The sequence below is a fragment of the Bactrocera tryoni genome, chromosome 2, assembly GCF_016617805.1.
Source record: "Bactrocera tryoni isolate S06 chromosome 2, CSIRO_BtryS06_freeze2, whole genome shotgun sequence".
Classification (NCBI taxonomy): Eukaryota; Metazoa; Arthropoda; class Insecta; order Diptera; family Tephritidae; genus Bactrocera; species Bactrocera tryoni.
In genome coordinates this window covers 4,549,280-4,563,019 of record NC_052500.1, presented here as the reverse complement: position 1 = coordinate 4,563,019, position 13,740 = coordinate 4,549,280, and the positions used below count along the sequence as shown (strand labels likewise).

The 13,740-nt window shown below is 33.0% G+C and overlaps 2 protein-coding genes across 3 annotated transcripts in view; one reads left to right on the top strand and one right to left on the bottom strand.

Moving 5' to 3' along the window:
* The window catches only part of LOC120767901 (diacylglycerol O-acyltransferase 1), a 29,812-nt gene that overhangs the window by 7,665 nt on the left and 8,407 nt on the right, over positions 1-13,740 (top strand). For both annotated transcript variants that reach the window (XM_040094246.1, XM_040094247.1), the window contains exons 2-5: positions 11,607-11,962; positions 12,451-12,579; positions 12,781-12,875; positions 13,287-13,339. In XM_040094246.1, coding sequence (XP_039950180.1) covers positions 11,661-11,962; positions 12,451-12,579; positions 12,781-12,875; positions 13,287-13,339 — 579 coding nt within the window. In that variant the 5' untranslated portion in view covers positions 11,607-11,660. The remainder of the gene's footprint in view (positions 1-11,606; positions 11,963-12,450; positions 12,580-12,780; positions 12,876-13,286; positions 13,340-13,740) is intronic.
* LOC120767902 (trans-1,2-dihydrobenzene-1,2-diol dehydrogenase-like) overlaps positions 1-13,740 on the bottom strand; it is a 66,188-nt gene that overhangs the window by 51,019 nt on the left and 1,429 nt on the right. The window lies entirely within an intron of this gene.

Here is a 13,740-nt window from a genome sequence, read left to right as displayed (position 1 = left end):
TGGACTTGATACATGCTGGCCATCTTTGGCTGTCTTTTGAGACTTATGTTTTTAAGACATTTTTAATAATTTAAGGAATTAATGCCTATTGATTCCTTATGTGTTCGAAAAACTAACACTATTCCACAAAACGCTGCGCTTCTACTTGAGTATAGACCGGATAACCCCGTCAAATTAGGATCAATGGAAAAATTGTATAATTTATACAAAGGCGGCATATCTATATTAGTATCACTTTGCATAACAAATTAGATATCTAAAAAACATCAGGGCTTTTTTAGGAAATCCTTGTACCAAATCTGATCTTTAATACCCAAAACCTCTAACTAAAATTGCATACAAGCTCCGCCTCGGGCCAAAAGCTCTTCCTATGCTTACTAAATTTTTCTGAACAGTTGTGCAAATGTCGTTTTCTATTCATTGCATTGCCTCGTTCTTCTTTTTATTTAATTGTAAAACAGTTTGACCTACAAAACGGTCATTCAATAGAGTATTTAAAGCATCTGCGAGTGCTCAATTTAATTCCCAATATTTACTTTCTACTATTGATTGTCACTGCTGCTTTGTTTTCACACTGTTGCTTTTTCATTTGTAATCATGCCTAATCAACTAGCGCTACCGCTTATCAAGGCGCGGTTATCGGTCAATAGATAGCCCTGCCCCAACATACACACTTACGGTATGTGGTGGCAACGGCGTGGACATAAAAACCTCGTGCACACGCCGGCCGGCCGGCTAGTCAGACGAGTGTTGATAAGGTAGCCAGAGGCGGCTATCAGCAGCCGCATAGTTTCAGTTTCGGCACGACGCCATAGACTTGCGCAGAAGAGCGATAATCCATCGTTGTAGAAATTTTCCTCAAATACAACACGCATGCACACAACTACACACAACTATACATATGTAGTATATGCATGTAATCAGCAATTGTTGAACGCGCCATTAAAAAAATGTAAGCGCGCATAACAAAGGTTTCTGTTACAAACGGAACTGAACGACCCAGACAGTGGCGGCGGACAATTGATAAGACTCACTTTGCCTAATTAAATCGCTAGTTTTGTTTTTGTGTTAATATAGTTTGTTTATATGGATCAATAATAAGTTTAATAAAAAAATTGAGTTCTTTCGACGTTGTTGTAATGATTAATCACCACTGCGCAGGGTTGTCTGGCAAACAGAAAATAATCAGTTGCGCGAGACCTGAAACTATTTAAATTCAAAATTTTCATTTAACTAGCAAGTTTATAGCTCTTACAGTGTGTTATAAAAAAGTGAGCATAACTTTTTATTGTTGTCGTAATGTTTAAGCACCACTACAGCGGTTTGTCTGGAATAATTGGGATTTTGAAATAATTTATACTAATACAAATTTAACAAGTGTATTACTGTGTTTGCAATAAAAATATGTTGACAGCAATATATGTAAAAGAAATATTTTTTTTTATTTTTGAAAAAATTCCAAAGGACTCTCAGATATTTGGAGATGTCCAGAAAAATATGGCATCGGAAATTAGTTATTAAATCGAACGCGTATTTTAAGTATCACCTTATTTTAAGGGGTTACAAGGTTTCCTGTGGTAAAAAACCGACTCTTTTCAACAATTTTTTTTCATATAAAAAATTAAATATTTTATTAGATTTTTTTATTAATACAAACATGCACTATAAACAAAGAGATTCTGAAAATTTTGGAAAAAAAAATATTTTAAGATCGCCATTTCCGGTGATCTCTCGGAAAAAAGATGCGCCCGCGGTGGCAGGATAACTTCTTACAGGATCATCTAAAGTGAAAAAATACGCGTTTTAGCTAAAACCTTAACTTAGAAATGGAACGAAGGGAAAAAAACTTAAAATTGGTTTTGACAAGCATTTAAAAAAAAATGAAAGTTTCAGGACATTTTTTTTCAAATAATTGTAATCAAAAAAAATCTTTCATCCAGGTTTCGGCTGAATAGTTCTCTAGAAATCTTGCAAATCGACTTCAAAAACACAGTTTCGAGAAAAACATGTTTAAAGATTTAAGTGAAAATAAAAGCTAGTCTCGAGCGCGCATGTTCTTAAAGCTGTACCTCAGAAACTATTACTCGGATCAACTTGAAAGTTTAGGACAATATTCTAGAGGTGTTGTTGATCTCAATAAGACAATAAAAAAGTAGATTTTTTGAAACCCGTAAACCCATGTAACCCCTCCAGACAATATTGTTTTTTTTTGGAGAGAACACATTATTTTGGAGTAATCAGCACATTGTCAGTCTCCAACTTGCTACACCGATATTTTCCTTGATAAACCTATATTTATTTGACACTAATCACATTTCTTTAAACGCAAAGAATATTAAGCTTATCTTTGTTGTGTTTGAAATTTATTGCACTTGAAAATATGCAAGTAAGTAAACACTTAAATGCACAACACTGAAGTGGCCACATATACATATGTATACCTTACAAACATACTTACATATGTATTTATAATGATAAAAAATAAAGATAAGAAATCGATATATCAACATAAGCACCGAATATAAGAATATAAAGGTCACTGGCTTTAAAAACAAGAGCCGATAATGGATATAACACTTAAAAATTTGATAAAGCCAATGTTGATAACAGTGTGACAAAAATTTTATCAACATAAGTGCTTAGTGATAGAAAGTTTTACAAACCCGATTTTTCCCCAGCTATTTGATAAGAAAAATCTTCTCGTTAGCAAAGACAGAGCTTAATAAAAATGTGTGACTTAAATTGCTGTGTCAACAGTCAAAGAACTGTCATTTCTCTTTAACAATTCCTATCTCACTGATAACATATGCCTCTCGAAACAACCTAGAACTTACAGTTTAAATTCATCAACAGTTCCACTCCACATATATGTACATATGTTTAGTATATACGACGATAATTGATTCAGTTACAGAAGTATGGTAATTAGAACTCTTTAGAATTATGAAACTTCCGCGCATTTTCGGGGCAATCATTGCGTACTTGCAAACGTACATATATATATACATATGTACAGTATTATTGCAACAAGCTTCACGACATTACGTGAGCCAATTGTGCCACCCAACTTGTGCAACAAGTAAATACTATTATTACACTTTGGAAGATATTCCATGAACAGAGAATATACATACATACATATGTACATAAGTTCCGTGATTGCCGTAGCTGATTGAGTGAGCTTAGCTTAGTGCATCATTATTAATTTAGTGTAAACAATATATGAGACGTAGATATGATTTTAAAGAGTTGAACAAACAGAAATAAGCAGCTATCAGATAAATACGTAACACCTAGCTATCTGTGTATCTAAATGTACCATAAGCAAAACTTGGGAGTAAGCAGGAAAATTACCAGTTTACAAACAGTGTTTCCTGACTAAAAACGGACTAATTAGAAAATTGTGAGATTTATACTATTATTATTGGATAAATGATACAGAAATTGAGCAGATGTACGATAGTGAATACATATTTATAAAAAAGAACATACAGGATTTGATAAAAATCAATTTGGTATCAATACATCATAAACTCAAATATTCTTTAAACTTGTAGTAGAATTTAATAGTTCAAAATCATCAGGTAAAAATTATAAGCTCGACCAAACGTCTAATTGAGGCCGAGCAGTAACAACTTAACCAGTAATAATGCAAAATAATACCTAATTATTACCGAAAAGCAATCCTATACGGACTTGTCAAGCTGAACAAGGTAATACACCTACTTGTGTACTCACTTCTATGGTCGACATAGTAAAAACGACACTAGCAAAGTCTCTGCTCATTCATTTTTCTCTTATCACAGCATATTCTGTTTATGTAAGCACATTTTTATATGCACTTATTCATATATTATATATATGTATATATGCATATTCGTCGATATACTTATATTCATTTATATATGCACAGCTTCTTTATAATCTACAACATGTGCTCGTCACCGCATGTAAGATCAATCAGATACTTTGTTGAACATACCCAGTGATAAATCTGAGATTACTTTGAAAATACCAAAGACAAGACCAAAACTTACAGAGTGACAAACCGAACAAACTGGTATAAAAATATATTGACTTAATCAAATCGAAATTTAATAGCAAAGCCGATAAAAGAGAACAGAAGAACATAGAAGTGACCAAGCAAAGCTAAAAAAGGTGCCCTTAATTTCTAAACCCGCGGGCGACTAATAGTGACGCACTGGACTATATTGCAGTTGTAACACAAGAAAAAACTTAAACCGCGATTCACCGAGTCTATATACCCTTCATAAATACAAAATATTCTATACAAGGACTTGGGTTTGAGCGTTCAGTTTAAGCATATGGAAGTGGTCCGATATCATCTTCTTCTTCGCAGCTTTTTGGAGAGAAAAGGAGTATACGAAATTTCAGACCGATATCTCAAAAACAAGGAGACGAATTCGTGTATATGCAGTCAGAAGAACTTGGTTAAATCGGTCGTTATGATGGTCATTTGTATATTTACACTCTATAGGGTCTCCGTCGTTTTCTTCTGGGTGTTACCAACTTCATGGTATAAAAATCATGAATCAAATTTTAGAGATTATTACGGAAAACCTTAGGCTTTCGACTGAAAATTCATTCATCATTGGGTAATTTGTGCGATTTTGTGTTGTTTTGATTACCATTGAACTTTTTTCTGTTGTATCCGATTCGTACAGCTCTTATCATCTGCTACTGTTTACGAAAGAACCCGCTGTTTAAGATATAACATACATAAGCTCTCAACAGCAGATAAACGACAGAAATCTGTATAGTATCTTTCAGAAATACACTGGTTCTATTATGGCTTCGAACTACTCATGCTTTGGTGGGTTGTTAAATCGTTTATTATGCGACCATAACAGAAGCCGGCGTTCACACTGATAGCTACAATTTTTAATGATCACTTGTTGTTATTGCGATGTTTAAACAATACTTTGTGATGTGGCACTTTAGATAATAGTCACTTGTTTAATAAATATTAACATTTTAATGATTGTTTTAACTAAAGACTGAGAATTAGTGTTGAATAAACCAGACTGTATATTTTACAGAGGCAATAGCTTGCGATCGAACGGCTCGGAGATGTCCTTCCCGATCCTGACGGAGCTTTTCGTGTTGTTCAACGTCAGTTTGCACAGCCGTATAAGTAAGTAATAGCTAGGCGATCATTTAAAATAAGAAAACCGCAAATGGGACATGAATTCACCTCTCGCAAGAGAGTTAGTATACCTTGCAGAAGCATGCGGAGATTTATATCCACAGAAGGACTGTCAATATGCCAGATACCAAAGTCGTTGACTATAAGATCTTAACATTCATAGTCTGTTTTATTTATTGAGATTTTTAATGGTTGAAAAACCACAGAAGCATAGACAAGTTTCGAAAAAAAAATATTAACAAATTTGATGCTTCATGAATTACATAGTTTATAAGGCCAATTATTAGAATTATTAGAGTTCTTAGTAGATTTGTGTCGAATGAAGAATACATACAAACAAATGTCCTTTAGTAATGTAAAAAATCACTAGGACCAGAAATAAAACGATATATTTGGTAGCAAAAATTTTTTAGTAAATAGATCATTGTTTTATCAAAGTAACCTCGTTGCGAAAGGACCACCACCATGTATGGAATGCAGGTATAACCAGCTCTCTTGCCAATCAAAGTAGTAATTAGCAAGGAGGCAGACAAAATGTCCATATACCCATGGGCTTTTGCTTCGCTTGTTTTGCTGACCTATTTATCATAAAATGACCGAAGTATGTCAGACTCTTTTCTTGTACAGATTTCACAGCATATAAATGTTGTAATTAGGGTTTTGTAAGGCACATAGGCATTTGTTACAAAAAAGACATGAAAGTGACCTTGGACAAAAGCTTGTACGTATGGAAAGTTAAAAAATTTGAAGTTTTTGGATCGAATTAGCAAAAAATAAAAATTATAAAAATGTAAACAAAATGTAAAGAAAATATACAAAAATTTAAAAATTATGGACACGGGAGTTGAGCTTGTAAATAAGGATCTCCGCGCTGCCAAGAGAATTTCTTAAAGAATTTGCGCTTTTAAATAAAGACTTCCGCGTCTTCTGAAAGCGCAGAAAAGATGGAAGTTTTCTAAACCTTTTGCGGTTTATGTTGAGCTGAGTGCATCACAAAAATTCTGGTGAGCTACTTCCGCTTAATAACATCTATTCACATATATGAGCTCTGAAGGCAATTTGTAAAAAAAAAAACTGTAGAATCAGTTCGAGTTGTAGTTCAAGAACTTAAAAGACGATCCTCAAAATGTTTTGTACTCAAATAAATTTGAAAATTAATTTGAAAAATGCAAAACTTTTCAATTTATGCACCTCAAATTTACCATTTAATGCATTATGCAAACATCAAAAGTAGAAAAAAAAACGAAAAAAAAGAATACACCGACAGCTGAGGAAACGAGGTGTCGCTTGTTTTCGTTTTCGTTAATTTTAATGTTCATTTCCTTTTTATTTTGATACTTGTGCTTTTGCGCACTTGCGTACCGGCACGGCGCCAAATATGAGAAGAAGTGCCCTTGAAAGGCAGCGATGGTTCAACAAACCGCGCAGAAGCCGTGTCGCTTCGCTGCATTGCTGCTATGGCTGGATTCACGAAATTATGCAGTCGGGGTTGAAGTGGTAATGAAATGGGGCGGGCAGACAGCCGGCAAATTCGCATCATTTGCTATGGTTTCTTTTATATAGCATGTGCAGGTACACGTTTCTATATATAGACATGTTAGACATGCGGTGTGTACTCAAATCATTAGGGAACCAAACTAAGCCATCCAGAAAAATATTCCAGAGCTATTAACTCCAAATTAGGATGTTTTCGAAATTCTTTCTTACTACTATATATTTACACATTTATTAGCATTGTGGCAGCAAAAAGTGTGTAAAATTGCGATAAAAAAATTTGTTCGTTAATAAGGAATAAGAACAAGAGTTAAAGTATGGAGAAAAGTCTGTTTTTTCAAACATACATAGGTATTTTTAAGAAACAGGTATCAATATTTTTGTACTGAATCTCTCACTGCGCAACAGTAGTGTTAAAAATAGAGGTTAGTTATTTTTATAAAGTTTTTATAAATGTGTTACCACCCGTTTCTAGAATTAAAAGCAAAATTTAAAAGCAAGAAATGTATAAGATTAAGAAGCCTTAACGAGATTTAAGAAACCTTAAAGAAATTTCGAAAAGAGTTGCCACTTTCCAGAAAATTTTAATTCGGTAAGAAGATAAGAGAAACGAATAAAAAATGTTTAGAAAAGTTCATAAAAAAATAAATTTAGATAAGGGTTGCCACCTGTTAAAAAATTTCAATTCGCTTAAGCTGATAAATTTTGGATAAAATTCATACAAAATAAATTTGAAGAAGTGCTGCCACCTGTTAAAAAGGCTAAAGTTTATAAACATAAATTTTGAGTAGGGTTGCCACCATTTTAAAAAATTTACATTCGCTTAAACTGATAAAATGTGGCGAAAGTTTATAAAAAATATATATTAAGAAGGGTTGCCACCTGTTTACAAAATTTTCATTCACTTAAACTGATAAAATGTGGGTAACACCATTTCAGTCCAATTGAAATTCATTGTTAAAAAAAAAATAAGAAAAATAAGGGGTAAAATAATATGAGCAATTTGAGGTCGGAAAAACCAAGTGGGGGCGTGGCTGAATTTTTAAGGGTTAAGAATGGAAAAAGGTATAGACGATATTGTAGGTAATGAAAAGATCTATAACTTTTGAATGAGAATTTTTAAATTCAAAATTTTTGTGCTAAATTCAAAAAAATATTAAAAATTCATCCTTCTGTTTTCCGATCTCAGATCGTCCTGGAAACATTAATCGTACCTTCCGTTAATTACACTTTTAGGGTACCAATTTCTTCAAAATCATCACTTATTCGAGTATTTTGAACTATTTTAATCACAAAGATCTTAAAAATCGATCGTTTCGATGAAGAAAAGACATCTCAAGTTCAAACGTCTCATGGCAAGCCTAACTAAATATTTTATTGCTCCAAACACGTCACCATTATTTGTTTTGTTGTCAGGCTTGAACCTGAGCCTCGTCAATGATCCATGATCTTTATATGGTCGCTTTTGAGTGACGTCACTGAGATAATGACTATGGCTCACTTGAACTTATTTGTATGAAAATCGTGTATGGATAAGTACACACTTGTGTACGTGCCGAGAGCACGCTGCCACTTCAAATTTGCAACGTATTGTGGACAAACGAATAAATGATAATTAAACACCCACTTACTTAAATTTATCTCAAAATGTAAACATTGATTAAAAATATTAAGATACAGAATATACACGGGAATTTATTTTTAAATATAAATCCCAGTGCAGTGACCTTTAAAAAAAACAAAAGATATATGCATATGAACATATATTTGTTCGATATATGCAGAAATATTGTCATACGCTATACGTATATGTGTATATGCAATGTATACGTATTGCTCTCAGTTTATAAAGACCCCGCCGGATGACGCACGCAATTTCGCGTTAAATGAGAAAATGACTTGCAATTCTAGGGACTCCGTTGATAACATATTAATAATAATAATATATAGTTACTTCTAATAAATATGTAGGCAATTACATCGTGTTATGAACTCTGAAATTGCATGGCTTTTTACTAAAATATTTATATGCATTTACTCTCTAAATTTAGTAAATAATATAATTGGCGCCTGAACTGATTACACTACTCAAAAAATCTGAAGGAAAAATTTGCGACTCATGTGATAGAAGGTCTGAGGGGTATTTGAGGTGTCCTGAATACGAATTTGACTGCAAAAAATGGTTTGATCCCCTCGATCTTTGACTAGAACAAAAAAATTCTATGTGTTAAGAAATTTTTGCTATCATTTTCGATTTTAGCAAGGACTTAAGCAAAATCACAAAAAACAAAGATGATAGACTAGAAATCATCAATATTATGTCATCTGATCCCACTAGACTTCCATAAAAAATTTTTGTGTTGCCAAAATTCTCAGATTTTCATCCCTGTCATCTGAATACATTCAAGATAAGGTTAGTAGTAACTTACCCTCGGAGGGACAAATATTGACTATTCTAACTAAGTACTCAGAAATGCATTAATAAACTGGGTCAAGCGAAAAGTAGCCACACTTAGTCAGATAAAAATAAATAAAAACAAGAAAAAACGTTAACTTCGGCTGCACCGAAGCTAATATACCCTTCACAGGTTCATTTCTGAACAATTTCTTCGGAGATTACATTGTTGCCTTAGAAAATAATCTATACCAAATTTGGGGAAGATACATTGTCAAATGTGAAAGTTTTCCATACAAGAACTTGATTCCGATTGTTCAGATTATATGGCAACTATATGTTATAGTGGTCCGATATCGGCCGTTCCGACAAATGAGCAGCTTCTTGAAGAGAAAATGACGTTTGCAAAATTTCAAAACGATATCTTAAAAACTAGTTCGTATATATACAGACGGACAGACAGACAAACGGGCATGGCTAAATCGACTCAGCTCAACATACTAATCATTAAAATATATACTTTATAGGGTATCCGACGCTTCCTTCTGGGTGTTACAAACATCGTGACTAACTTAATATACCCTGTTCAGGGTATAAATAGATACGATATGTTCTGAGTGTATAAAATAGTCTAATGTTGTATTGTGGATTTTAGTTCGAGATTCACGGAGACAATATTTTCAAAAAAAGATTCCATTATTTCAGAAAATTGTAAAGTTGTATTTATAATATTGAAATTGAAGAATTGAAAAAGATTATTTAAAATGCCAATGATGAGCTTTATGAGAGCATAATCTTAATTGAGTAAATGAAAATGGAGTTGCGATCTGGCGCCACTGTGCTTCCCCCTTCAAGCAACCAAACAAATAAAAATTCTGTAAAAAAAATTAATAAATACGAAAGCTACACTTTAAAGTGGCTTACACACTTTGACAGAGACCTCTCAAGCAATACAGAGTATCGCTTATTGATGACGTCATAGGAGAATCCCATGCAAAAGCAGCGAATTTTCAAGTGATATGCGATATGAAATGAAGCTGGCACAACCATTTGTGGTTAAATGCAATCTAATAAAAAGCCACAACATTGATATAATAAGATATTATGCTCGTGGGGTATTGATTCCTCTATTATTTGGCAATAATTTGTGGTTAAACGAAGTAAAAAAAATTATTTCTTCGTTTTCGATTTTTATAGGCATGTTTAAGTGATATTCCATGAATAGATATACAAGTAAGTAGTCGATTCATCAATGTAATTGAAAGAAGAAAAATACGTACTCAAGCGAGTAAGTTTGAAAAAAATATTAGAATCAATATAATTGCGATTTTTAACTGGAATTATCAATAGGAATGGAATTTTATCGGTCATTTATAACAAAGATTAAAAATGCAAATACGTTTTTTGCCTTTGTTTTTTTATAAAATTTTAACACAATACTCAGAGTTTATATTTTTTCAAGTGCTGATTAAGTAAACCGATAATTATTTTTTGGCTAATCGGCCACTAGCTAAAAATATAACAAAAAATAGCAAAACAACATGATTATTAAATGTGACATTCCAGAAGCGCTCATAAAATATTTAACTGCAATTTTGCAATAATATCTTTGAAAAATAACTCCAATCGTTTATATACTTACATACATATTTAAAAAAAAATTATTGCGTCGTTCACTAAGTAATTTCGTATGATGACAACAGCTGATCTTATTGAACTTTTTCGCAACCAACTTCACACTTAACCGATTTACCGTTATATATTTGAACAGCTGATATAGTAAGGCTTGTTTGAAAACACAACATTTTTTTAGAACAATTTTGGTTTGGTGCCCTATCGAAGATGGAAGATCGAAAATAGCATTTTCGACATATTTTAATGTTTTATGATCAAAAGGGATAAAATGCAATTCAAGCAAGGCGAAAGTAATGTGTACGGAGATGTGTGGACCGAATGCCAAAAATTGGTTTGCGAAATTTCGTTCCGGCAATTTCAATCTTGAGGAAGCACCACGTCCTGAAAGAACTCTTGAAGCCGATGCAAATCGTCGAATAACAACTCGAGAGATTGTAAAGAGATTAAATTTGTCTAACGCGACTGTTCACAATAACATGAATCGTTTAAGATCAAATTCGAAGCTTGACTATTTTGGTTAATACTTTGAATAAGAAGTCAATGCAAAACTCGTACCAAAAAGCCCTGAATCTCTTGCGAAAATGACTCCGAGTAGAGATTTCAAAAAAGACATTGTAGCTAAGGACCATACATTCATGAAACGCATCATTACTAATAACGAGGCGTGGGCTTATCAATATATCGGCGAATCTGCCCCAACAATCTAGAAATCTAATCGCGAGAGCCTATTTTGAGAAGATAATAAATTTGTGTATAAAAATACATGAAAATCTAGTTTTTTTTTGTTCGCCATTCTGATTGTACACCAATAAATAATCAGTAATCCAACCAAAAAATAGTCTCCAATGCCTGAAAAATCAAAGAATGTATTTTCTGGTATATTAAATTTGTTTTCTCCCTTTTCATTATTTCCAGACTGAAAAGACTAGCTCAACTGTTGAACGCCCTCTCCCCCACAACAGCCAAAACATGCCGCAGCGTGAGCAAAATGGCGGTATGGGCATCATTAAAAAGCTGCGTCGTTCTGCCTCCGCCACCGAACACAATCTCAGTGAATTGCGCAAACGACGATCCAGTTCGGCATTGTTAGATCAAAATGGCATACCCATAGATCTAAATAAATATAGAAAAGTCTTGGACAAAGACGACAATGGCAATGGAAATGGAAATGGTGAAAAGAAGCAGAGATATCGGCGGACGCAGAGTGTGACACGAGCCGAGGAGATTCAAAGCAAAGAGGAAAAACAACGTAAAGAACAGCCAGATAAACCGTAAGTAGTGCGATTGTATAGAAAGCACTGAAAGCTTTTTAGTGAACATTTTATGCAAGATATCTATTTCTTGCTTTAAAATTTACAAATATTTCAATAGTTACAAAATTTTTACGTAATCAAAAGCTTGATTGAAATAAGTATGCATTAGACTTGGTAGCTTTAAGTGTATATAATGGTTTATTGAAGCGCTGAAAGCTTTGAAAAAAAAAACTTATGAGCTTTGAATGAACTTATGGTATATGACAGAAGCTTAGAAATAGTAAAAGGTTAAATAAACTTTGAGTGAAAGCTTACTCAAAACTTTTGAGTTTTACCTATTCGTTTCCTTATCAAAATTAGAAAAAATTGGCAGAATTTAAAGTGGAATTCTTAAAGAGATCAACTTCAAATTAGAAAAGGACGAGGCTGAACTTAACTGAGCTTTCTCGAAATATTTATAATATTGTGCTTTTTGCTTCTTTAAACAACACATTTGCTCTTTTCAGTTGCCACCGCCCACGTGATTCACTATTTTCATGGAGTTCGGGATTTAGTAATTTCACAGGTCTCGTTAATTGGGGTTTCCTGCTTTTAACAATTGGGGGATTCCGATTGTGCTTAGAAAACCTGCTCAAGTAAGTATACAAATAATGGATTTGAAAAAAAAGTTTAATGAAGAATAGTAAAGAAAAAAGTTCAGCCGATAAATTTAAAAAAAAAATAGTTTTCTTATCGATTCATGCGTGAATAATACATACATATGTATGTTCAGGAAGTGTTAATAATCATCGAAAATACACCTTATAAATTAGCTTTTTTTTCATTTAATCTTGCAGATATGGCATCAGAATAAACCCTTTGGATTGGTATTACTTTATGAGTGGCAAAGATCAAGGACAAGAAGGTCACGCTTCGCTTTTATTGATTTTATGTAAGTATAAAGTACGAAAGAACAACTTTAATAAACTTTCCAAGAAGAAGCATAACTTCAGTAAATTTTATAACAAATCGTTAAATTTTGAGTGCGAGCTAAGAGGCAGTAAGTCGGCTCATACAGCGAAAAGAAGGCAATACCGCTTACATATATGAGACCAACGTACAGAAGCTCTGAAGCAAGTTCTACGAATGAGTAAATACATATAAATAGTAAGGGATAAGAAAAAATAATTAAATATTTCAATGTTCATTTAAATGGATCAATGAGTTTATTTTGCCACAGCAGCGATATTGGCAGCGAGAACAAACAGTTAAGAAATTATAATAGTTTAAGATTGTAACAAATTTGATAAAGCTTGCATAACTACATATTCGCTTTGTAAAAAACAAAAATATTTATTTCCAGACTCTTTCGTGCACATCTCAATATGTCTAATTGTGGAAAAGGGTCTAGCCATGGTGAGTAAGCAAATTTCATTGAATTCTTATATTTGAATGCTTATGTATTTAAGAAGAAATTGGGCAGCGTATTACGAGATAAGCTAGACTTACCCAGCATGCTTAGAATTTAGACACGTACACATACATATGTATGTATATAGGGACCGCTATGCTTAGAATATGTTAAGTAATAAGTAAAAAATTAATACTTTAAAATATAAGCATTGCATGTCAATGTGATCTTTACTCAAAGATCATCAGAAATTATACCAAACAGGCTGAAAATATTGTATCCTTCAAAAGAAATGCTCTTTTTTGGCAATTTCGATTTTATTATTCAACATATTGGGTAGTCGAAAAAGTATTTTCGTATTTTGTCCATAGATGCCGTTGTAGTCGTATATCTTCAGTGCTACCAA